The sequence below is a fragment of the Antennarius striatus genome, chromosome 16 (assembly GCF_040054535.1).
Source record: "Antennarius striatus isolate MH-2024 chromosome 16, ASM4005453v1, whole genome shotgun sequence".
NCBI lineage: Eukaryota > Metazoa > Chordata > Actinopteri > Lophiiformes > Antennariidae > Antennarius > Antennarius striatus.
In genome coordinates, this window is record NC_090791.1 from 1,164,317 (window position 1) to 1,187,747 (window position 23,431).

The following is a 23,431-nucleotide window of genomic DNA, read 5'->3' on the forward strand; positions in this document are numbered from 1 at the left end:
GGAATATTTTTTTAATCAAGAGAAAATAATCAATCGACAGGCTTAATTATTTTTTTTTAGTTTATGCCTAAACATTTGAATATTCATAAACATCTGATCAACAGGGAATAATACTATTAATACCATGACTCAGCAGTGAGATGGAAATACGGTATTCTGATCCTTAGGTGATTAAACATTGATATGTTAATGTTAATTTCTTGTTGATCAAGACAGGAGGGTGTGGGTTTGATGACCCCTGGTGTATCTGAGGCAGGAGAACCAAACTCTGTGGAGACGAGACAAACTTTCCTGCTGCAGAACTTAAATCGGGTTCAACATCAAACTGAACTCAGGTGCAGTTTCAGAACCTATGGGAACACATTTTATGTTTACTATGGATTTAATTCTATGGATAATTGACAAAGAAGAACCCAAACATATACATGTATGGTGTCTGCAAGGTTTTGAAATAATAATCAACATACTCAAAAATGTGTCCAGTGGATGAATTTTTCACCAAAATTTGTACTTTTGCAATAATAAACATCGTGCATAGTGAATATATTGGTAGAAGGATGCTGAGTTCTGAACTGCCAGGCAGGAAGCCTAGAGGAAGACCAAAGAGGAGGTTTATGGATGTAATGAGGGAAGACATGAAGGTAGTTGGTGTGAGTGAAGAGGATGCAGAAGACAGGGTTAGATGGAGGCAATTGATTCGCTGTGGCGACCCCTGAAGGGAAAAGCCGAAAGGAAAAGAATAAGAATAAGAATCAACATACTCAAAAATGTGTCCAGTGGATGAATTTTCACCAAAATGTCCAAACTAATGAAACCTCATTCAAGGGAATAAATTCAAAAATGACAGAATTCATCATGTTTCTCAATGTTTATTGTTTTTTATTGTCTGCTTCAGTAATAATTCATTGAAATGCTGAAGAATTCAGACATCAAAGATGTGAAACACATCCTGAGGGGGATTTTCATTCTTCCTCCTCAGCATTTTCCATATTTCAATATTTTGATCTCCTTTTTAGATGATCTGCAAGGAAAGAATTGATTAGTTTTATTCAGATCCGGTCAGAGGACTGGATGATGCAGTCAAGAAAATCTACATCAAAGTAAGTCAGTCGACAGTTTGATATTTGTTCATGTGTGATGGACTTAAAGCAGCTTTCTGCACCTGGAATCCTTCCACAGCTCACTGAAGTTATCGTAGCTGACCCCGTTGGTCCCACACACGGGTTTACAGAGCCTTGATATGTGAACACGGAATCCAAATCTACACTGAGAGTAATGTTTTAAAAAAGTTTTAGTCATTCACATAATATTAAACAATCATGTAGAAATGAAGTGTGAAAGATTAATTTTCTGCTCCGCTTAGAGAGAAATATTGTCCAGAATGAACACAACATAAACAGAGTTTAAGTCATTACTTTACCCAGTGATAGCGTCCTTTGACATCTAATAAAAACAGGAGACAGATCATTAGTGTCCTTGTTTAAGCGTCCGTCTCTTGAGTCCAGTTTACTGCATTAAATTATTGATGCTTACGTGAGAGAGAGATCAAAATGAGGACCAACAGCAGAGTGTATTTTACACACATCGTGTTCAGCTGCAACAACACAACCCGAAAGTCAGGAGATGTTCTTTGTTCCCTGAGAAAATAATTTCTGTCTCGACATTAGAGAAAACATTCACTGTCTGGAAATGTTGGAAAATCAGTAATGAAATTTACAATTAATACTACAGCACAGAATGTGATGAAATGTAGTTTAATACTAAATAAAAACACAACCAGTCTCACCAGCAGACGGGACGTCCTGCAGGTTGGTGTCAGAAGAAAGTTGTGGAGAAAGTTCAGATGTAGCTGAATATTTATTGACAGTTTCATCCTGTGAAGTATTCCATCTCCGCTACTGATCAATGATACCAGAGTAATCCAAGTCAAACTAACAAAATGGGACACAGCCATTATTTGTACTGACACACCTTCATCCATTTGAAAATAAGAAATAGACTCGATTTTAAACTCAGGGATGGAGATAAGAAACTATCTCCATCCTAGACTGGTTTGCATTTACCAGTGGTTACCAGTAATTACCAGTGGTTACATTAAGTGCAGGTAGTTAAATCTGTATTATTTGCCTATAAACTTTCAAATTGACTGATTCAGCTCTGGGTAAAACATTTAATCTCCTGTTCAGGATGAAGCCTGATGTGACAAACAGATTAATATTTGATCAGACATCTAATCAATAACGACTAATAGTATTAATATCATTCTTCAGCAGTGAGACGGAAATACAGAACTTTAATCAGGTGTTTAATGATGAATTTTCACCAAAATGTCCAAACTAATGAAACCTCATTCAAGGGAATAAATTCAAAGCTGACAGAATTCATCATGTTTCTCAATGTTTATTGTTTTTTATTGTCTGCTTCAGTATTAATGCATTGAAATGCTGAAGAATTCAGACAACAAAGATGTGAAACACATCCTGAGGGGGATTTTCATTCTTCCTCCTCAGCATTTTCCATATTTCAATATTTTGATCCCCTTTGTAGATGATCTGCAAGGAAAGAATTGATTGGTTTCTTCAGATCCGGTCAGAGGACTGGATGATACAGTCAAGAAAATCTACATCAAAGTAAGTCAGTCGACAGTTTGATATTTGTTCATGTGTGATGGACTTAAAGCAGCTTTCTGCACCTGGCATCCTTCCACAGCTCACAGACGTTATCGTAGCTGACCCCGTTGGCCCCACACACGGGTGGGCAGAACTTTGACATGTGACCACAGAATCGATATCCACTCTGTAAGTAATGTTTTAAAAAATGTATTAGTCATTCACATAATATTAAACAATCATGTAGAAATGAAGTGTGAAAGATTAATTTTCTGCTCCGCTTAGAGAGAAATATTGTCCAGAATGAACACAACATAAACAGAGTTTAAGTCATTACTTTACCCAGTGATAGTGTCCTTTGACATCTAATAAAAACAGGAGACAGATCATTAGTGTCCTTGTTTAAGCGTCCGTCTCTTGAGTCCAGTTTACTGCATTAAATTATTGATGCTTACGTGAGAGAGAGATCAAAATGAGGACCAACAGCAGAGTGTATTTTACACACATCGTGTTCAGCTGCAACAACACAACCTGAGAGTCAGGAGATGTTCTTTGTTCCCTGAGAAAATAATTTCTGTCTCGACATTAGAGAAAACATTCACTGTCTGGAAATGTTGGAAAATCAGTAATGACATTTACAATTAATACTACAGCACAGAATGTGATGAAATGTAGTTTAATACTAAATAAAAACACAACCAGTCTCACCAGCAGACGGGACGTCCTGCAGGTTGGTGTCAGAAGAAAGTTGTGGAGTAAGTTCAGATGTAGCTGAATATTTATTGACAGTTTCATCCTGTGAAGTATTCCATCTCCACTACTGATCAATGATACCAGAGTAATCCAAGTCAAACTAACAAAATGGGACACAGCCATTATTTGTACTGACACACCTTCATCCATTTGAAAATAAGAAATAGACTCGATTTTAAACTCAGGGATGGAGATAAGAAACTATCTCCATCCTAGACTGGTTTGCATTTACCAGTGGTTACCAGTAATTATCAGTAGTTATCAGTAGTTACCAATAATTACCAGTGGTTACATTAAGTGCAGGTAGTTAAATCTGTATTATTTGCCTATAAACTTTCAAATTGACTGATTCAGCTCTGAGTAAAACATTTAATCTCCTGTTCAGGATGAAGCCTGATGTGACAAACAGATTAATATTTGATCAGACATCTAATCAATAACGACTAATAGTATTAATATCATTCTTCAGCAGTGAGACGGAAATACAGAACTTTAATCAGGTGTTTAATGATGAATAATCACCAAAATGTCCAAACTAATGAAACCTCATTCAAGAATAAATTCAAAGCTGACAGAATTCATCATGTTTCTCAATGTTTATTGTTTTTTATTGTCTGCTTCAGTAATAATTCATTGAAATGCTGAAGAATTCAGACAACAAAGATGTGAAACACATCCTGAGGGGGATTTTCATTCTTCTTCTTCAGCATTTTCCATATTTCAATATTTTGATCCCCTTTGTAGATGATCTGCAAGGAAAGAACTGATTAGTTTCTTCAGATCCGGTCAGAGGACTGGATGATACAGTCAAGAAAATCTACATCAAAGTAAGTCAGTCGACAGTTTGATATTTGTTCATGTGTGATGGACTTAAAGCAGCTTTCTGCACCTGGCATCCTTCCACAGCTCACAGACGTTATCGTAGCTGACCCCGTTGGCCCCACACACGGGTGGGCAGAACTTTGACATGTGACCACAGAATCGATATCCACTCTGTAAGTAATGTTTTAAAAAATGTATTAGTCATTCACATAATATTAAACAATCATGTAGAAATGAAGTGTGAAAGATTAATTTTCTGCTCCGCTTAGAGAGAAATATTGTCCAGAATGAACACAACATAAACAGAGTTTAAGTCATTACTTTACCCAGTGATAGTGTCCTTTGACATCTAATAAAAACAGGAGACAGATCATTAGTGTCCTTGTTTAAGCGTCCGTCTCTTGAGTCCAGTTTACTGCATTAAATTATTGATGCTTACGTGAGAGAGAGATCAAAATGAGGACCAACAGCAGAGTGTATTTTACACACATCGTGTTCAGCTGCAACAACACAACCTGAGAGTCAGGAGATGTTCTTTGTTCCCTGAGAAAATAATTTCTGTCTCGACATTAGAGAAAACATTCACTGTCTGGAAATGTTGGAAAATCAGTAATGACATTTACAATTAATACTACAGCACAGAATGTGATGAAATGTAGTTTAATACTAAATAAAAACACAACCAGTCTCACCAGCAGACGGGACGTCCTGCAGGTTGGTGTCAGAAGAAAGTTGTGGAGAAAGTTCAGATGTAGCTGAATATTTATTGACAGTTTCATCCTGTGAAGTGTTTCATCTCCACTACTGATCAATGATACCAGAGTAATCCAAGTCAAACTAACAAAATGGGACACAGCCATTATTTGTACTGACACACCTTCATCCATTTGAAAATAAGAAATAGACTCGATTTTAAACTCAGGGATGGAGATAAGAAACTATCTCCATCCTAGACTGGTTTGCATTTACCAGTGGTTACCAGTAATTATCAGTAGTTATCAGTAGTTACCAATAATTACCAGTGGTTACATTAAGTGCAGGTAGTTAAATCTGTATTATTTGCCTATAAACTTTCAAATTGACTGATTCAGCTCTGAGTAAAACATTTAATCTCCTGTTCAGGATGAAGCCTGATGTGACAAACAGATTAATATTTGATCAGACATCTAATCAATAACGACTAATAGTATTAATATCATTCTTCAGCAGTGAGACGGAAATACAGAACTTTAATCAGGTGTTTAATGATGAATAATCACCAAAATGTCCAAACTAATGAAACCTCATTCAAGAATAAATTCAAAGCTGACAGAATTCATCATGTTTCTCAATGTTTATTGTTTTTTATTGTCTGCTTCAGTAATAATTCATTGAAATGCTGAAGAATTCAGACAACAAAGATGTGAAACACATCCTGAGGGGGATTTTCATTCTTCTTCTTCAGCATTTTCCATATTTCAATAGTTTGATCCCCTTTGTAGATGATCTGCAAGGAAAGAACTGATTAGTTTCTTCAGATCCGGTCAGAGGACTGGATGATACAGTCAAGAAAATCTACATCAAAGTAAGTCAGTCGACAGTTTGATATTTGTTCATGTGTGATGGACTTAAAGCAGCTTTCTGCACCTGGAATCCTTCCACAGCTCACAGACGTTATCGTAGCTGACCCCGTTGGCCCCACACACGGGTGGGCAGAACTTTGACATGTGACCACAGAATCGATATCCACTCTGTAAGTAATGTTTTAAAAAATGTATTAGTCATTCACATAATATTAAACAATCATGTAGAAATGAAGTGTGAAAGATTAATTTTCTGCTCCGCTTAGAGAGAAATATTGTCCAGAATGAACACAACATAAACAGAGTTTAAGTCATTACTTTACCCAGTGATAGTGTCCTTTGACATCTAATAAAAACAGGAGACAGATCATTAGTGTCCTTGTTTAAGCGTCCGTCTCTTGAGTCCAGTTTACTGCATTAAATTATTGATGCTTACGTGAGAGAGAGATCAAAATGAGGACCAACAGCAGAGTGTATTTTACACACATCGTGTTCAGCTGCAACAACACAACCTGAGAGTCAGGAGATGTTCTTTGTTCCCTGAGAAAATAATTTCTGTCTCGACATTAGAGAAAACATTCACTGTCTGGAAATGTTGGAAAATCAGTAATGACATTTACAATGAATACTACAGCACAGAATGTGATGAAATGTAGTTTAATACTAAATAAAAACACAACCAGTCTCACCAGCAGACGGGACGTCCTGCAGGTTGGTGTCAGAAGAAAGTTGTGGAGAAAGTTCAGATGTAGCTGAATATTTATTGACAGTTTCATCCTGTGAAGTATTCCATCTCCACTACTGATCAATGATACCAGAGTAATCCAAGTCAAACTAACAAAATGGGACACAGCCATTATTTGTACTGACACACCTTCATCCATTTGAAAATAAGAAATAGACTCGATTTTAAACTCAGGGATGGAGATAAGAAACTATCTCCATCCTAGACTGGTTTGCATTTACCAGTGGTTACCAGTAATTATCAGTAGTTATCAGTAGTTACCAATAATTACCAGTGGTTACATTAAGTGCAGGTAGTTAAATCTGTATTATTTGCCTATAAACTTTCAAATTGACTGATTCAGCTCTGAGTAAAACATTTAATCTCCTGTTCAGGATGAAGCCTGATGTGACAAACAGATTAATATTTGATCAGACATCTAATCAATAACGACTAATAGTATTAATATCATTCTTCAGCAGTGAGACGGAAATACAGAACTTTAATCAGGTGTTTAATGATGAATAATCACCAAAATGTCCAAACTAATGAAACCTCATTCAAGAATAAATTCAAAGCTGACAGAATTCATCATGTTTCTCAATGTTTATTGTTTTTTATTGTCTGCTTCAGTAATAATTCATTGAAATGCTGAAGAATTCAGACAACAAAGATGTGAAACACATCCTGAGGGGGATTTTCATTCTTCTTCTTCAGCATTTTCCATATTTCAATAGTTTGATCCCCTTTGTAGATGATCTGCAAGGAAAGAACTGATTAGTTTCTTCAGATCCGGTCAGAGGACTGGATGATACAGTCAAGAAAATCTACATCAAAGTAAGTCAGTCGACAGTTTGATATTTGTTCATGTGTGATGGACTTAAAGCAGCTTTCTGCACCTGGCATCCTTCCACAGCTCACAGACGTTATCGTAGCTGACCCTGTTGGCCCCACACACGGGTTGACAGAACGTCGATAGGTGACCACAGAATCGATATCCACTCTGTAAGTAATGTTTTAAAAAATCTTTTAGTCATTCACATAATATTAAACAATCATGTAGAAATGAAGTGTGAAAGATTAAGTTTCTGCTCCGCTTAGAGAGAAATATTGTCCAGAATGAACACAACATAAACAGAGTTTAAGTCATTACTTTACCCAGTGATGGTGTCCTTTGACATCTAATAAAAACAGGAGACAGATCATTAGTGTCCTTGTTTAAGCGTCCGTCTCTTGAGTCCAGTTTACTGCATTAAATTATTGATGCTTACGTGAGAGAGAGATCAAAATGAGGACCAACAGCAGAGTGTATTTTACACACATCGTGTTCAGCTGCAACAACACAACCTGAGAGTCAGGAGATGTTCTTTGTTCCCTGAGAAAATAATTTCTGTCTCGACATTAGAGAAAACATTCACTGTCTGGAAATGTTGGAAAATCAGTAATGACATTTACAATGAATACTACAGCACAGAATGTGATGAAATGTAGTTTAATACTAAATAAAAACACAACCAGTCTCACCAGCAGATGGGACGTCCTGCAGGTTGGTGTCAGAAGAAAGTTGTGGAGAAAGTTCAGATGTAGCTGAATATTTATTGACAGTTTCATCCTGTGAAGTGTTTCATCTCCGCTACTGATCAATGATACCAGAGTAATCCAAGTCAAACTAACAAAATGGGACACAGCCATTATTTGTACTGACACACCTTCATCCATTTGAAAATAAGAAATAGACTCGATTTTAAACTCAGGGATGGAGATAAGAAACTATACTAGTCTATTCACAAACTGGTTTGCATTTACCAGTGGTTACCAGTAATTACCAGTGGTTACATTAAGTGCAGGTAGTTAAATAAATCTGTATTATTTGCCTATAAACTTTCAAATTGACTGATTCAGCTCTGGGTAAAACATTTAATCTCCTGTTTAGGATTGATTAATATTTGATCAGACTGATCAATAGCGACTAATCTGATCAATAGCGACTGTTTGTATTAATATCATGACTCAGCAGTGAGATGGAAATACAGAACTTTAATCAGGTGTTTATTATCAGAAAGAACTCAGGTGCAGTTTCATAAACTATAGGAACACATTTTAAATTATATAAATATGGATCTGATGTATAAATTATTCGACATGAGGTCGTGTCGTCTCCTCATGCTTTTGTAATTGAAAACATTCTTGATTTTAAAGTTGTTCATTTCAAGTGTCTGAGTCCACGTTAATGAAACCTCATCAAAACGAATAAAATCAAACAGAAAGAATTTCTCATGTTCCCACATGTATTCTTTTTTTTTGCTCTATTTTTCAGTAACTATTCACCGAAATGTTGAAGTTTAAATAGACAAAATCTAAAAGTACACATCCTGAGGGTGATTTTCCTCCTTCTTCTTCTGTATTTTCCATCTTTAAATATCCTGATTTTCTCTCCAGACGACCTGCGAGGACAGAATTGAGTGTTTTGTTCACAGCCGATCAGAAAAAATCTACATGTTAATGAACTAATCAGACATGTTGTCTCAAACAATGTTTTATCCTTCCTAAAGTTGTAATGGAGTGGAAGCATTGATGCAGGTTTCTTTACTTGTCAGCGTCGTTCATGGAGGTGACCCCACTGGTCCCACCGACAGGACCACAGAGTTCTGGACAGTCGGCAACAATGAGACGTCTAACCTGAAGAAATATATCAATAACTTTGTTTAACTTACTGTTTTCCTTTTCAATATCAGACAGGATGGACGACCTGGAGGTCGTTAGGACAAGAAAGATGTGGAAAAGGTAAAGATATCACTGAATATTTACAAGGAGTTTCGTCTCATTATAAATTCTACCTCCTGTACAACTGAAACCAGACAACCAGGAACAAAACCAGGTGAATGAATATTAAAAAAGACAAATGGAGAAAAGTCGTTATTTGTACTGACGCACCTTTATTAATATGAAAATGTCAGATCTTAAACCAGGAGTGTCAAACTCATTTCCACTGAGGGCCACGTCAGCATCATGACCAGATCTAACTAATAAATGTAACTAAAGGTAACTCAATGTAATGTAAAATAAATGTAACTACTCCTTTGTGATAAATAACTGAATGTATTACTTATTCAAATTACAAACATTACAGTTACACACAAAAATGTTTGCTTCTCTGTTCTAACATGAATCCTTTTAACTTGTCAGGTTATTGAACCCACAGAACTCCATCAATCAAGGATCAATCTATCAATGAATAAAGAAAATAACATCAGACACATGTTAGGACATGAACTTTATTTTAAAATGTTTTTGTCAATATTAAAATGTGCTTATTTACTGCATTCTGGGAAATTAGTTTCTGTTCAAAGCACTTTGTCCTATTCATTTTATCAACAGGTTGAATTCTTTTTCAGGTTAATTATAGAGCCTATGAGCTTAAACTCTGAACAGATGAACATTCACATTCAATACAAACTTAAAAAAACACTAAATATTCAGTTTTTCTGTGCCGGCCAAGATGGGGAAGATGAAGATGATGATGATTTAATTAGGCCTTAGAGCCATGGACCAGAACCAACATGGAGACTGAATACAGTTCAGGTCAGGTTAAAGTTAGAGCAGCAATCTAGACGATAGAAAACTCAGAAAACTCTGTCACCATCTGCTGTTAGTTCACATTTATTCACTATTGACGGCGGCGTCCTCCTGTAGGAACTAAATGATGTAGGATGGATGGATGGATAGCTAGATAGATAGCTAGATAGATAGCTAGATAGATAGATAGATAGATAGATAGATAGATAGATAGATAGATAGATAGATAGATAGATAGATAGATAGATAGATAGATAGATAGATAGATAGATAGATAGATAGATAGATAGATAGATAGATAGATGGATGGATGGATGGATGGATGGATGGATGGATGGATGGATGGATGGATGGATGGATGGATGGATGGATGGATGGATGGATGGATGGATGGATGGATGGATGGATGGATGGATGGATGGATGGATGGATGGATGGATGGATGGATGGATGGATGAATGGATAGATAGATAGATAGATAGATAGATAGATAGATAGATAGATAGATAGATCGATCGACATATATGTGCATATCTTTATTTTGAAACTATATTCTTTCACTTCAGGTGTGTAATATGGTTATGTGGGATCGAGTATTTCCTATTTATTTTTTAATGATCATTTCTAATCTCAGTTATAACCTTTGAGAGCTGCCGTGATAATCCAACGGATTGGTGTAATTCCCCTGTAGTGCGGCAGGGGGCAGCAGCACAGCTGTCTGCTGTTGGTCCGCCGCCATCAGGCCAGCGAAGAAGAAGAACTTCGCTGGTTTTGGGCGGCCGAAGCCACCGCGGATAAAGTTGGGCAGAAATAAATCGTTTATTTCGCGTTCCCGTCGCCGAATCTTCGACACAGACGAAGGGTATCGGTTCGGTTCCCATCGTCGCGTCCTCGTTTCCAGAAAGATCGCGCCGGGATTTGAACCGTAGGGCGGCAGGCTAGCAGGCCTCTCGGGCTAACCTCCACCATGAGTTACGGCCGAGCCCCGCCGGACGTGGACGGCATGACGTCCCTCAAAGTGGACAACCTGACCTACCGAACCAACCCGGAGACGCTCCGCCGCGTGTTCGACAAGTACGGCCGGGTGGGGGACGTGTACATCCCCCGGGACCGCTACACGAAGGAGAGCCGCGGCTTCGCCTTCGTGCGGTTCTTCGACAAACGGGACGCGGAGGACGCGATGGACGCCATGGACGGCGCGCTGCTGGACGGGCGGGAGCTGCGCGTCCAGATGGCCCGGTACGGGCGGCCCCCCGACTCCTACTACGGTGGAGGACGGAGAGGAGGCGGCGGCGGAGGTGGAGGGCCCCCCCGGAGGTACAGCGGCCGCCGGAGCCGGAGGTAAGAAGGTGTTTCGGTGTGAAGCCCTGATCCGATCCGGGCCTCTGGGGGTCTGGTGTGAACTCTAACAAAGAGGCACCAAAACAAGAGGAACCACGTGGATCAGCTGAGTGGGAACAGCCGGGGAAAAGCACATGGAGCAGCAGCTCCAAGAGAAGGACAACCAGCGAGAGATTGTTCTGATTACAGGAGATCCTAATCTAGTTAGGTGGTTAGTTAGTCGGAAATTATGCATCATCTTCCCTCATACAATCCACAGGATTACACAACACAGTAGTAACAATAAAAACAGGTAGCAGGAAGAAACAACACTACACATCAAGGAACCATAAATACACCATTAAACAAATTCCTCCAGGATTAATATATATGTCTTAATTTCCTCCGGGATTAATAAAGTATATATCTAAAAACACAAACACATAGGAGCAACAACTATCAAATACAAAACTGTACAGACAAACACTACCTTAACACACACATCAAAAAGAGTGGAGGGTTTGGGTGAGCAGTCCTGATCGATTGGTAGTCCTGGGGATGACATCATCCTGTGGAACGATCGCCATGGTGATCAGTCGGAAATCCCACAGGTTCTTCCTGAGCGTTTCCTCCACCTGAGATGTTCCTTCAGATGGAATTAACCAGTAATCTGTTTGAACTTTGGGTCAGGTTTTATCGTAAGAGGAGAGTTGGATTAACTTCAAACCGATTCTCCATCAGTGCCAGAAGTGTTCTCCTGATTCAAACAGCTGCTCCATCCTGTTCTCCTGTTGATGTTGGCTAATGCCCTCTAGTCTGATGTTTTGTGTCCCGACCCTGCATCCCATAACTCAACCTGCTGAATGTTTCCAGCTACTCCCCCAGCCCGAGGCGCCGGCGGCGCAGCAGGTCTCGCAGCAGGAGCCGTTCCCATTCTCGGAGCCGGTCCCGCCACAGCAAGTCCAGGTCCAGGTCCTACTCCCGATCCAAGTCCCATTCTCCCAAGAGCAAGAAGAGCAAGGCCAAGTCCCAGTCCCGCTCTAGATCCAGATCCAGGTCCAGAAGCCGCACCCCGGCCTCCAAAAGAGGCTCCAGGTCCAGATCTAAAAGCCAGTCCAAGTCAGCAGCAGAGAATGGAGGCAGATCCCCGTAGAGCCGAGCCGCTAACAGGTCCGAGTACAACACAAAAAATAAAACGACAGGAAATCGATAGAATTAATGTCATGATGATTTTTCATCACTGATTTCTCTTTTCAGGTGACTTCAGTTGTTCAAGCCCAAGACTGGATTCTATGCGATCGGCATCATCCAGCAGTGAAAGGTTAATGTTTGTCTCTCGTTTGTATCATTTCAATTGTTCCGTTTGGCCATGAAGGAGCGGGTTTTTTTTTTTTTCTCAATACTTGTATTTCTTCTTTACATTTTTAAGGTTTTAACGATCGATTTAAAGCAGTGTGTGACTTTCTGTTCTTACTAACTTTTGTGAAAATATACGAGTGTTCAGTTGGTGTTTGATTTTGTACCGATGGTTTCTGTTCCACTTCCTCCATCCTTAATGAGGAGCGGCACGTTATTTTGTTCAGTGACTTGAGGTCAACAAATATCTTCATCCACTGCAGAAGAGGAAGAATCCATGACATCGTTACCCTCTGTCATTTCACAACACGTCTGTTAATGCTCTGATGATCTGGTGTACAACCTGTAGTGTGTCTCAATTAAAGGTTCAGTAAATCAAATTAATGAGAAACTTGATTCTCAATTTGATACCAAAATTTCACAAAATTATATGTCAAAATAAAATCATAACTTTCAGAAAGTTGTTCATTACATTATTAGTCATTTGCGGTGAAATGATCTGCAGGTTTGCAGGGCTCGAAATTAACTTTTTTTCTTGGTAGCACTGGTGCTCCCAAATTTAGCAGTCAGTAGCACCAGCAAAGACTTCAGGAGCACCTACCCAAAAGCAAGGCAGTGACGGAGCGATAGAGTCCGTTCCTCCTCTCTCCCTCGACCAGGAGAGCAGCCACAGCTGCGCTCTCATTGGTTCCTGGCAGGAGCGCGGTCTCACAAAAAAAGACGCACCAGATTTTTTCCATTAGCCGCACCGGTGCTCCCAGATATATTTAATAGTCGCACTGATAAAAATTTGGGCGCATATGCGATCAAAATGGGCGCAATTTCGAGCCCTGGGTTTGATTGACTAAGTAAAGAATCAGTTTCAACCACATTCCAGGGTCATCACAATTTCAAGGGTATAAACTCATCACCACTTCAAGTAATGTTTAATTTTTTATTTTTTTTTTGTTAATCCTAATCCTGTTCTTTTATTTTTGTGCACTAGGCGCAGTTGTGTAGCAGTTGAGTATTGCTGGTTAGCTGTTAAGATGGCGTGTTGCTCTGCTGAGTGATTGGCTGCTCCTGTGACTGCCTCTGGTGCGGTTCGATACCATCTCGCCGTTTTTTGTACGATCAAATGTTCTTTCCCCCACGTATTCATGGATGACATAACTTTCATTAAAGGTTTTGCTGTTTTGTCTACAACGACTCGGGTCTGTTTTATTCATCACGTGAACTCTATCATGTGAATTCTGCAGGTGATAGAATTGACTATAAGAACAGCTGATGTGATTCAAAACCAGGAGTTTGTCTGGTCGTACTGATGACCAGAGTTTCCTGCAACAGATCCTACTTCAAATGGGAAAGTCAATGAGGAAAGTTGGGAATATAGTGAGAAAATTGTCATGGTAAAGAGAAGGTTTATCAACTCAAAAGGACTTGAACCCAGGAGGAATGCTGGTCACATTCAGCTCAGGTGAGTGTCGGTTCTAAAGAATGACGAATCGGAATCCTTCACTAAACCCCGAGGGGGAAATTCCTTTTTGTTACAGTCACTCCACAGTAGAAAAAAAGAAAGCAAAACGGGAGCAGATAAATTAGAATTAAAAACCAAAAGGAGATTAGAGATAAAAGAATAGACAATTATATACGTCATAAACACATACAGATGCATCTTTTTTTACTTCAATTTGATGTACATTGGTGGTCCTATAGCATGGTATTTTTTCCAGTTTGGGATCAATTAAGTAAATCTCATTTTGTGACAATAACTGAACAAAAATATATAATCACGTGTTACCTTCTCTCAACAGAACATTTTACTGAATAAACTCGAACCCGGAAGTCGTTTTTAGCTACTTTTAAGTTGTTGGTAATTTTCCCGCAGCGATGAACACTGTTAGAACACACTGACGTCACCTTTCCAAGAAAGTTGAGAAACAATAGGGCGTGGTGATATGCGTCATTTCCGCCATGACGTAGGCTGTGGGCGGAGCCATCACATCTTGTTTTTCAGTTTCACCAGCCCTGTAGACTCCATTTTGAAGAGGAAGGCTACAGGGACGTTTCTCCCGATCTCCATTAAATATCAGTAAAAATCAGTCAACCGCCGAATCTCTTGCTTGCCAAGTCATTTCCCAAGGGAAGGAGAACCGATCGTAGTCTCGTATGTCCGGTATACAGAACCTAAATACTTATGGTGAGTCGCTTTATACCGTCCGTCTGACAGGGTGGGGGAAGGGCGAATTTTACCGAGCTAAGCTTAAACTTCTGACTTCCGTCGACAGTTTATGCTGTTAGCGGTGCTTTTATCCGCTTTATACGAAGCTTTTTGATCAAATTGCAATTTTTGCCATAAAAATTTCACCAATTTTTGGGCCAATTATGGTCAAATTTAATGTTGCCCAACAGGGCATTTGTTGGAACAGCGGCCTTTTGTCAGGGTTAGGCCTCAAGGCCCACTTTTGGCTAATGCTAGTTTCTTTAGCTGCGTTAGCATTAAGAACTAAATCTTTAAACAATGCGGGAGTTTGTAAAGAATAAACTAGTTCCAGGCTTTCGAATTAGTGAAATTGATGGTTATGGGTTCTTAAGTGGACTGGTTTATGGCTCGTCGCGCTTAGCGGCGGCTAGCTGACACTACAATAAGCTGTTAAGCCGTGCATTGACGTCTGCGCAGCTCACCAGAAATATGACCCGGGCAGAGGAAACCACCCGGCGGGGGCGAGCCGGCGGTGACGCGCTGTGCGTGGCGGAAGCAGCGAACAATGATTGACAAGATAGATATTTGATTGTTATATACTATATACATATCAAACCTGTTAATAAAGAGAGAAGTTATCATTTTATTGTATTTTTTTAATATTAAAAAAACGGAATTGTCTTTCAGACCCTTTTGCTGATGCAATTAGGGGTGATGATAACCAGTGCAGTGGCTCAGAAGAGTACATCCACATAAGAATCCAACAGCGGAACGGCAGGAAGACTCTCACCACCGTCCAGGGCCTTGCTGTTGACTATGACAAAAAGAAGCTAGTCAAGGCTTTCAAGAAGGTAAAACCTGTTTGAACTCAGATGAACAGTGTGTTGCACTGCTTGATATTTGACCTTTTGTCTGATTCTTTTTTGTTCTTGTGCTTTAACAGAAGTTTGCGTGCAATGGGACAGTGATTGAGCACCCAGAGTATGGTGAAGTGATTCAGCTCCAGGGTGACCAGCGCAAGAATATCTGCCAGTTCATCTTGGAAGTAAGTTTCTATAAAACTCCCCACGAGTCCTGATAATTTCTCACCCTTAGCCACCCTGAACTAAAACATGTTTTCATTCTTTTTAGATTCGCATGGCAAAAGAGGAGCAGCTCAAAGTCCACGGTTTCTAAAAGCAGATAGCAGCCCATATCTCCTTGAAGGCTAACCCCCCCCCCCCCTTCTTCCTGCTCCTCTTATGTGCTGCTGTTGCCCCCTCCCTTGCAGCCCCACCATCCTATTAGGTGACACGTGAATTGCCCCTGACAAACATGGGACTGTGTGACACCACAACCCCTCTACGACACCAGAGGGCAGGCTCGCTCCCATCCAGACACACCAGTGCAGCTCCACACAGCATCAGGGATGAGTGGTGACGACCCAACCACACACTTTCTCCTCCCTTCCCCTTGTTTATTTCATTTTTAATTTTTTTTTTTTTTAGGTTTTTGTGCCACAATAAAAGGGCACTGTTTCTTGTAACATTTGTTTTGTACTTACGGTGTGTTCAATAAACAATGAGTGTCCATACGTGGAGTGGTGTTTTGGTGAATGGGTAGGGGCAGAAACATAACAGATTCTCAGCCTGCTTCAGTAGCCTGTTGTCAGCTTCCTGCTCACAGACCTACCATCATTCTATCCAGCAAATTAAAATGCAATTATAAGTTGCATTGTAACTTGTGAAAGGCAATAAATTGGGCAGTACTGTTGGTGCAGAGCAGAGGGTTTCCTGGTACTGTGTGACACTTCTGAGTGGAGTTTGTTCTCTACTTCAATTAAAAACCGGAACACCAAAATGTAGGTTATTTGATGTTCTGTGATGGAGAGCAAACCTGTTCTGTTCCATTCGTTCAATAAAGTTTTGAAAGAAGTTTTTTATTTGAGTCTGATGTAAAAATAAGAACGTTTGACCGTTTCAAAACGGATATGAGAGTCAAACTTGCGTTAAAACTGCTAAATGCTTTTCTTCGTATTTACCAGATTTTATAATACCTGACGTAAAGCGTGACGTCATCCCCAGTAAACCCTTTTTCACGAATTACCGTCGGGCAATTAAAAATACATCGACCTTTATGTCATGCACATGACGCTCCGGGGTTGTCCTGATGACGTCACTGCCTCTGATGATCCGGTACAGATTTTTTCACCGCGGTCATTTCCCAATCGCCTTTTTCCTGCCTCTTCTGTCCCTTCGGGGCACCCTTCTGACTCCATGGCAACGAAGCTAGCTTCCTTTGTAGCAACTTCGGTCCGTTTCAAAAATGAAGAAACGGTTTCCTTGAAAATGTGTCTTTATTTAAAACGACCCAGCTTAATATTTGTCACAAGAAGAGCTTAATTTTTTAAAGTCCACGTTCGTATGACGGTAAGACGTTAGCATCGTTAGCTAGCTTTGTTCTCCGAGCTGTTAGCATAACTTTAGCAACCATGTTTACTGTACACACATTTTACTCGTTAATGATTTAAATAATGAAAATTAAAGATAGTTTTCACCAGAAGAAATGACACTAGGGTCGCTTTGTTAATGGCTAACAGACTTAAAGAGCCAGAGCTAGCTTAACTTTGGATTGAAGAGTTTCCATCAGTGGGAGTTTGAAATACTAAACACTAACATTAATTCTTTATTCTGTTACAAGTAAAAGTTCTGATGTTCCTTCATTAAATCAGTTGAAATTCAAAGAGTTTATTTAAAAAGCTTTTACTGAGTGTTCGCAATGTATTCTTCAGTTTTATGAGCTGTTGACGTGTTTTGATGAAAGTCCAGGACGAGTTGAGTTTTCTTTCGTTTCTACTCAAAACAGTTTGATCAGACACTAAATAAATCAAGGAGGTAAAGCGACTTTGTTATTTGTTCATCTCTTAATGCACAATTGGTTCTGCAAAAAATTCAGCTTGTTTTTCATCGCTTTTCCAGATGAGAATTCGTCTTCATGTCATCTAAAGGTTCCCTCTCAGAGATTCAGGATGCAAGTAAGCAAGAAAAACTTTAACCTGGTGTCAGTCTGGGTGTGTCCCCCCCATCTCTCTCTGAGTGGTGCATTTTTATTGGTTGCCTCCTTTCTTCAGGTGTTGCCTATTTGGGGGCTTGCCATCCCCCTCCCAGCAGTGCTCATGATAACTCTGATTATATACCTCATCATCCTGGTGGTCGCGCTGTGGATCCGGTTCTGTCTGAAGGTGGGCGTCGTGTTCCACGTGTGTCGGCCCTTGCAGGTGGAACCACGGTGACTCCCAATGTGTTTCCTGTCCCCCACAGGACCGCTGTTACCCCCAGTGTTGCGACTGCTGTCCGGACCTTTCTCTGTGCGAACAGTGCTTGAGACTGGCTGAAATGTGCGACTGCAGTTTCCCGTCGATTCGCGCCTGTTGGGACGGTTTGAGCTCCTGCTGCTCCGTGAGTATCGACAGGTCTGCTGCTGAGACGCAGAGACGGGTCTGGTCTGACGCTGTGATCTGTCCTCCCCCAGTGTGCCAAGTGGGAATGCGCCTGTACCTGTCAGCCCCCAGACTGTGAGTCCTGCAACTGTCTGTGCTTCGAGATCCGGATCCGGTAGAAGACCAGATTGGGGGGGGGGGACTCCCCAGCATTGTTCAGTTTATAATTGTGTTTGAGGTACAGATGTAGATGAACTCCTCGAGTACAGGAGCAGGAGGTCATTTTGATTCAAGATGCAGGAGATTCCTGTAAAAACAGGAAGTGTCTCCATGGTTACTGAAACCCATCAGATTTTTCATCAGGAAGAATAATTCTGTGAGAATAAATGAACCCGGTGATCAAATACAGACAATTTTATTAGTGTTATAACTCCATATTGCACCACGACACAAAGCGACACCCGTCCGGACGAGACGCCGGGGGGCATCAGGAGCCAGGATGACGGCGAGGAGGGGGGGTTACGGCAGCGGCTGTCTAGTCCGACCCGGGGCGTTGACCTACACAAAGTGACGACGGAGGCACACGTAAGCTTGTTCACTGGCCCTCCTGTTGCCCTGTGTCATAGCACCTCCCCCCGCCCCCCCTCCCTCTCCAGCACGCCCTGCTGGAAGCCCCTGTGGCTCCCGCGGGAACCCCCTCCCCTACTGTACAGGTTATTGGGCCCCCCGCGGCTCCTCGAGGCCCTCCTGTCCCAGTGGCAGTGCACCGAGCCGGGGGCCCTGTGGTGTAGGAGGGGTCTGTGGGAGCCCCGCCTCCTTTCGTGGTGGGCGTGGCCACCTGAGGCATCGTCGGGACCTTCGGGCTCCGGAGCTTCCTGTTTCGTGGGTCGACCAGGACACATCGGCCCCCCGCTGTCAACGCTCCTCCCCTGATTGGCCTCTGTCTTTGCCTGCTGCCCGGGGTGACCCTGACCTTTGACCTTTACCGGTCCATCGGCGCGTTCTGATGACAGCGACAGTTTGTCCAGGTGCTCGACGACGGGGGCGGCTCTCCTCTGCTGGGGTCTGGACCGGCCACCTCTCCTCTGCCCCCTGGTGGGGTTCTGGTGCCTTTGGTTCTGACCCCCCCTGCAGTGGGAAAGTCCGGAAACGAGGCGGTCCGCTCCGACGCCGGTGCCATCAGCAAGACGACCAGGAGGGGGCGGCGGAGGAGCGACGGAGACGTCGGCGTCCAGATTTCCATTTTCAGCCTCCGGTGGAGTCTGAGGGAGTCAAAGGCTGAGGATGAGTCCGGTGATGAAGAAACGACTCGAAAATGGACAAAACCAGCAGGAAATCAGGTTATTGATCGTCTCCTCCGTAAAGATGGAGAGTCTGTTCTACAGCAGCCCCTCGTTTAACGCAGGGGTTACCTTCTAAATATAATCTGTGACGTCGTCAGTTTATCTTTATACGATTATTTAGATGTTTTGAGGCTGTAAACTCATTGCCACACACTTCGTTACACTTTCTCTGACAAGTGTTAATATTTTCACACCTTTCTCTTTTGTTCAGACTCTCAAAGTTCAAACCTTAGCAATAAAAACAGTCCAGTATCATTATTATGTGTGGGTAATGTTAGTCTCCAGCGTCACGTTCGTTTTCCTAAAGTCTCTTATCCACAAAGCTAAAGCTAAAGCAGACCCATCCTTATGGTGTTATTATTGTTACAAACTCTTTACATCAGAGGACGAATTCAGGCATCCGTCACGGGTTTCTGCCTCTCTCACACCTCGTTGATGTGGATGAGAAATCGATTGGATTCCTCGTCCGGGTCGATGACCCCCCCTTTGGACCGCTGCCTTTCCAACACCTTCTGCAGTTCCAGCCACTTCTGTTGGAAACTGGAACCGATCGCTGCTCCGTCCAGCTGGGAAAAACAAAGACGCTCACATGTGAAGCTCCACCAGAGGCCAGCGTGGAGATCCAAGATGGCTGGGATGTGTTTTTACCTCCGGCAGCTGGGGGGCGGGCGAGGACAGCAGCTGATCCACGTCGTACGTCAGAGGCTCTCTGCACACCGGACACACCACCGTCAGCTCCTGCGAGGAGTCACCGCGTCAGCAGCTGACAGAGAAGACGTGGCGATCGCTGTGGGCGGAGCTCTCACCTGGGGGGCTGCTCCATCTCGGGTCTTGTCCTCCTCCAGCTCCTTCTCCCTCTGGCGGAGCTCACTCTCCGAGTGGCTGACGTAGCGGCCGAGGCAGTGGCAGTGGAAGTAGTGGTAGCAGCTCGTCTTGGTGAAGGCCTCGCCCTCCTGAAGGCGGAAGCACCGGGGGTTTGTGGTCGGGTTAGAGTCAGAACCGTCGTACTGACAGGAAGCAGCCTACCTGGAAGCCGTACAGGCAGATGACGCAGTTTCCATGAGGAATATTGCTCTCTGTCAGGATCTCTTTGGCTTTCTGGGGGGAAAAAACAGGTGAAACTTTCAGGACTCCGACTTACGTGTCGCTTCATTCTCGACTCATCTCCGTGATGGAAGAGTGGAGAAGCTTCAGGACAATCCTCTGGACTCACAAACTTGACATCGCATCATAGAGGTGAGCAATTGCTTTACTTGCAATCACCACTGCTATGAAATGTTTTGTGCAAAAGAAGAAGAGTCCAGTGACCTCGATGAGCTGATACAGCACCGGCGACCCCAGACAGGCCTGAGCCTCCAGCTGGAGACACTTCTGGACGCTAGAAGGACAACGGAAGCACGTGAGGGTGAGATACTGACCCGATCATCCCGGCGATCCATCGATCGATCGGTTCACGGCCGCTCACCTGCGGAGCTTGTCGTCTGAGAGACCTCGCGGGTTGTGGATGGAGATGGTCGGAGAAGACGACGGATACTGAAACACAGACGCGCAGAACGTGAGCAGCGTTCAGGAGCTTCGATCTGTTCCACGCCTCATGAGTCACGACGAGCGTACCTGCTGATCCAGAGTCATGGTGAGGGTGAGGCGGACAAACTGGGAGACGGAGTCCTCCGCTGTGGACGGGAAGAGGACCAGGCTCACCTCCCAGCCTCTGAGGACACGACAAGCAGCGGATGAAGACTCTCTAAGGATCTTCTTACGCTTCACTGGGAAAAATGACTGCATTGATGAAAAATCAGGCGTACAAGAAACGAACAGGCTGGAGGGACGCTCCTGACCGCAACTTTGGTTCCCAGAAAAGTGTGAGGAATCGTCATTGATGTCACAAAACTGATAATAAAACACTGAATCCATCCGTTTATCTCTATCACTCTTACTTGGAGGCTGTTCTGAACCCCAGACCCCCCCAGATGGTTTAGTAGTAGTTTTTATGATGACAAACTGAACAAATAAAACACCCATTAAAGAAGTTGATAATACTGATATTAGTCTGAACCTAAACATTACTCTGTAATATATAATAATAACAACTAAATACTATTAGGTAATAACAGTATTATTATTAGTCTTCGTAGAGGACTACAAAGCACATTTTTATCAGAACTTACACAAAAAAGCAGAACAAAACTGGAGTTGAAATAAAGTTTAACTAGATGATTAAGTGTAGTTAGTTAGTTAGTTAGCTAGTTAGTCCAGGTAGGAGGTCTGAAGAAACGATCCGGCACACACTCCTCTGTTAAAGGTCCAACCGTTGGTCTGACAGATCCTGACCATCACAACTCAAAGCTAACGACATGCTAACGACATGCTAACACTCACCCGTCGTCTCTCCTGTTGACCAGCAGCTCATCCAGATAGATCGACTGCAGCACCTCGATCTCAGACAACACACTGCGGACAGACACACGGGTTACACACAGGCTACACAGCTAGCATACAGCTAACACACTTGCTAGCACGTCCAGCTGTGATGCTGTATAAGCTAACGCCAGCGTGTTAGCTCACGGGCCTGCTAATCGGCTAAAACACACGTATTGCGTTTCATTTAACGTGACCTCGACTGAACTGAATGGGTGCAGACATTGTGAAGAACTGTCACGTAATGTGAGCGTTCAGAAAACAACTCACTCGGATTCCGTAGCCATGATGTTTCGGTGAGAGCCGCTAGCAGCTGCTTCTGAAAAAGGAAGTCATAAACGCACCTTTCAAAATAAATCTTCAGCGGGAACAGATCAGAACATATGTACCGGCAGCTCGACGAAAACCACGAGAAATCACTTTTTTCTCTACTAAAACGACACTTTTCCCCTGAATCACCAGCGTGAGGTCTCCATTCTTGTTGTTAAATAGTGAATCTACTACTTTGCTAATTTATTTTGAAAGTCCATAACGGAAGACCTCTCATATGATTATATCATAACAGTCGTGAGAACATTTATGAACATTCATTAGTGTTTGCTGCCCCTAGCGGTCCTTTTAATAATAATAACAGACCTTTATTGTCCCACAGTGGGGAAATTTTACCCATCTGCAACTCTAAACATCACGAAAACGGGATTTCTTGTTAATTATGACATAAATTAGCTTATATGATCATTTATATAGTGGTCAATTAAACTAAACAAAATACAAGTAAAGTAAGTTCTCTTCAATACGTCTACTTTGGTCATTTTATCGAATGGACTATTTATTGCTATGATTAGCTCATATGTTTAAAATAACCGTATTGATATTGAGAAAATTATTAATTCTGCCTATTAATACAAGTAGGTCAAGTCAGGTCAGGTGCTTTATTATCACCATGGACAAACTGAGTCATACTGAAAAATACGCAAGGATAGAATTACAGACATAATATAGACACTGACAACGAATTTAAGATATCTAACATTTCTTGTCTAAGGATTTATTCACTGGCGATATGAATTGATCTTTGCCTTTTTAAAATTTAATTGCAGTTTCACATATTGTCCACTGGAGAACAGTAGAATACTACAGGTAAAATGCTAGAGGGACAGCCGTTTTATACAAAACCAATTTTTCCAGTGGTAAAGCTTAACTGTGAAGTAAGGATATAAAAGTAGAGAAAGCATGAACGGGTATGGCATTTATTAATTATTAATGCATATTTTATTAAGAATACTGTTGGCACATACAAATTACTGATGTCACCATGCTTGTTTTTTTAATTTCATATTATTTCGTT

At 41.7% G+C, this 23,431-nt stretch overlaps 5 protein-coding genes and 1 long non-coding RNA gene across 22 annotated transcripts; 4 read left to right on the forward strand and 2 right to left on the reverse strand.

Annotated features, from left to right (window-relative positions):
• Positions 1-862: 862 nt before the first annotated feature.
• Positions 863-8,473, reverse strand: LOC137610132 (uncharacterized). Of its 10 annotated transcripts, none has more exons than XR_011038418.1 (21): positions 7,995-8,473; positions 7,742-7,802; positions 7,629-7,651; positions 7,370-7,473; positions 6,436-7,229; positions 6,183-6,243; positions 6,070-6,092; positions 5,811-5,914; positions 4,877-5,670; positions 4,624-4,684; positions 4,511-4,533; positions 4,252-4,355; positions 3,318-4,111; positions 3,065-3,125; positions 2,952-2,974; positions 2,693-2,796; positions 1,787-1,898; positions 1,534-1,594; positions 1,421-1,443; positions 1,163-1,261; positions 863-1,021 (listed from the first exon to the last, which is right to left on the reverse strand). XR_011038418.1 is itself a non-coding variant. In XM_068337599.1 (21 exons), the coding sequence occupies exons 13-21, from the start codon at positions 3,510-3,512 to the stop codon at positions 976-978; spliced, it is 729 nt and encodes a 242-aa protein (XP_068193700.1). In that variant the 5' UTR covers positions 3,513-4,111; positions 4,252-4,355; positions 4,511-4,533; positions 4,624-4,684; positions 4,877-5,670; positions 5,811-5,914; positions 6,070-6,092; positions 6,183-6,243; positions 6,436-7,229; positions 7,370-7,473; positions 7,629-7,651; positions 7,742-7,802; positions 7,995-8,473; the 3' UTR covers positions 863-975. The 10 variants fall into 10 exon arrangements, 6 of the variants coding, with proteins under 6 accessions (XP_068193700.1, XP_068193705.1, XP_068193702.1 ...); XR_011038419.1 differs by having other exon boundaries at positions 1,534-1,637; XR_011038417.1 differs by having other exon boundaries at positions 1,163-1,266; positions 1,534-1,637.
• Positions 2,551-10,193, forward strand: LOC137610145 (uncharacterized). Of its 5 annotated transcripts, XR_011038427.1 has the most exons (12): positions 2,551-2,630; positions 2,710-2,798; positions 4,107-4,189; positions 4,269-4,357; positions 5,666-5,748; positions 5,828-5,916; positions 7,225-7,307; positions 7,387-7,475; positions 9,206-9,254; positions 9,329-9,348; positions 9,428-9,512; positions 9,657-9,738. It is a non-coding gene; the product is annotated as an uncharacterized lncRNA (long non-coding RNA). The 5 variants fall into 5 exon arrangements; XR_011038426.1 differs by having other exon boundaries at positions 9,428-10,193; XR_011038425.1 differs by having other exon boundaries at positions 9,206-9,348.
• Positions 10,194-10,771: 578 nt separating this feature from the next.
• srsf2b (serine and arginine rich splicing factor 2b) lies at positions 10,772-13,901 on the forward strand. 2 transcript variants are annotated; one of them, XR_011038421.1, is made up of 4 exons: positions 10,772-11,387; positions 12,240-12,536; positions 12,624-12,687; positions 13,708-13,901. XR_011038421.1 is itself a non-coding variant. In XM_068337607.1 (3 exons), exons 1-2 carry the CDS (start codon positions 11,014-11,016, stop codon positions 12,517-12,519), a joined length of 654 nt encoding a protein of 217 aa, XP_068193708.1. In that variant the 5' UTR covers positions 10,772-11,013; the 3' UTR covers positions 12,520-12,536; positions 12,624-13,901. The 2 variants fall into 2 exon arrangements, 1 of the variants encoding a protein (XP_068193708.1); XM_068337607.1 differs by having other exon boundaries at positions 12,624-13,901.
• Positions 13,902-14,730: 829 nt separating this feature from the next.
• Positions 14,731-16,475, forward strand: eif1 (eukaryotic translation initiation factor 1). Its single transcript, XM_068337616.1, has 4 exons — positions 14,731-14,901; positions 15,592-15,755; positions 15,848-15,949; positions 16,036-16,475. Exons 1-4 carry the CDS (start codon positions 14,871-14,873, stop codon positions 16,078-16,080), a joined length of 342 nt encoding a protein of 113 aa, XP_068193717.1. The 5' UTR covers positions 14,731-14,870; the 3' UTR covers positions 16,081-16,475.
• A 148-nt stretch (positions 16,476-16,623) lies between these two features.
• LOC137610142 (uncharacterized) lies at positions 16,624-18,554 on the forward strand. Its single transcript, XM_068337617.1, has 5 exons — positions 16,624-17,312; positions 17,862-17,917; positions 18,014-18,124; positions 18,204-18,341; positions 18,415-18,554. The coding sequence occupies exons 2-5, from the start codon at positions 17,912-17,914 to the stop codon at positions 18,499-18,501; spliced, it is 342 nt and encodes a 113-aa protein (XP_068193718.1). The 5' UTR covers positions 16,624-17,312; positions 17,862-17,911; the 3' UTR covers positions 18,502-18,554.
• A 378-nt stretch (positions 18,555-18,932) lies between these two features.
• rnf25 (ring finger protein 25) lies at positions 18,933-22,398 on the reverse strand. 3 transcript variants are annotated; one of them, XM_068337566.1, is made up of 10 exons: positions 22,354-22,398; positions 22,045-22,116; positions 21,280-21,376; positions 21,131-21,198; positions 20,974-21,043; positions 20,692-20,763; positions 20,472-20,618; positions 20,314-20,403; positions 20,094-20,231; positions 18,933-19,584 (listed from the first exon to the last, which is right to left on the reverse strand). In XM_068337566.1, exons 1-10 carry the CDS (start codon positions 22,368-22,370, stop codon positions 18,943-18,945), a joined length of 1,413 nt encoding a protein of 470 aa, XP_068193667.1. In that variant the 5' UTR covers positions 22,371-22,398; the 3' UTR covers positions 18,933-18,942. The 3 variants fall into 3 exon arrangements, with proteins under 3 accessions (XP_068193667.1, XP_068193666.1, XP_068193665.1); XM_068337565.1 differs by having other exon boundaries at positions 21,280-21,431; XM_068337564.1 differs by lacking the exons at positions 22,045-22,116; positions 22,354-22,398 and having other exon boundaries at positions 21,280-21,713.
• Between the last annotated feature and the right edge of the window lie 1,033 nt (positions 22,399-23,431).

What these genes read in the sequence shown, in the direction of transcription:
- LOC137610132 (XM_068337599.1), bottom strand. Translation starts at nt 3,512, where the DNA reads ATGGATGAAGGTGTGTCAGTACAAATAATGGCTGTGTCCCATTTTGTT. An exon ending in TCAAAGGACACTATCACTGG is followed by an intron (nt 2,797 to 2,951) that starts GTAAAGTAATGA and finishes CATTACTTACAG; the next exon opens with AGTGGATATCGATTCTGTGG. An exon ending in CATTTTGATCTCTCTCTCAC is followed by an intron (nt 1,444 to 1,533) that starts GTAAGCATCAAT and finishes TGTTTTTATTAG; the next exon opens with ATGTCAAAGGACGCTATCAC.
- srsf2b (XM_068337607.1), top strand. Translation starts at nt 11,014, where the DNA reads ATGAGTTACGGCCGAGCCCCGCCGGACGTGGACGGCATGACGTCCCTC. An exon ending in AGCGGCCGCCGGAGCCGGAG is followed by an intron (nt 11,388 to 12,239) that starts GTAAGAAGGTGT and finishes GAATGTTTCCAG; the next exon opens with CTACTCCCCCAGCCCGAGGC.
- eif1 (XM_068337616.1), top strand. Translation starts at nt 14,871, where the DNA reads ATGTCCGGTATACAGAACCTAAATACTTATG. An exon ending in ACAGAACCTAAATACTTATG is followed by an intron (nt 14,902 to 15,591) that starts GTGAGTCGCTTT and finishes ATTGTCTTTCAG; the next exon opens with ACCCTTTTGCTGATGCAATT. An exon ending in TAGTCAAGGCTTTCAAGAAG is followed by an intron (nt 15,756 to 15,847) that starts GTAAAACCTGTT and finishes GTGCTTTAACAG; the next exon opens with AAGTTTGCGTGCAATGGGAC.
- LOC137610142 (XM_068337617.1), top strand. An exon ending in GGATCCGGTTCTGTCTGAAG is followed by an intron (nt 18,125 to 18,203) that starts GTGGGCGTCGTG and finishes TGTCCCCCACAG; the next exon opens with GACCGCTGTTACCCCCAGTG. An exon ending in GTTTGAGCTCCTGCTGCTCC is followed by an intron (nt 18,342 to 18,414) that starts GTGAGTATCGAC and finishes GTCCTCCCCCAG; the next exon opens with TGTGCCAAGTGGGAATGCGC.
- rnf25 (XM_068337564.1), bottom strand. Translation starts at nt 21,687, where the DNA reads ATGGGTGTTTTATTTGTTCAGTTTGTCATCATAAAAACTACTACTAAA. An exon ending in CCATGACTCTGGATCAGCAG is followed by an intron (nt 21,199 to 21,279) that starts GTACGCTCGTCG and finishes TCTGTGTTTCAG; the next exon opens with TATCCGTCGTCTTCTCCGAC. An exon ending in GAGATGGAGCAGCCCCCCAG is followed by an intron (nt 20,404 to 20,471) that starts GTGAGAGCTCCG and finishes GACTCCTCGCAG; the next exon opens with GAGCTGACGGTGGTGTGTCC.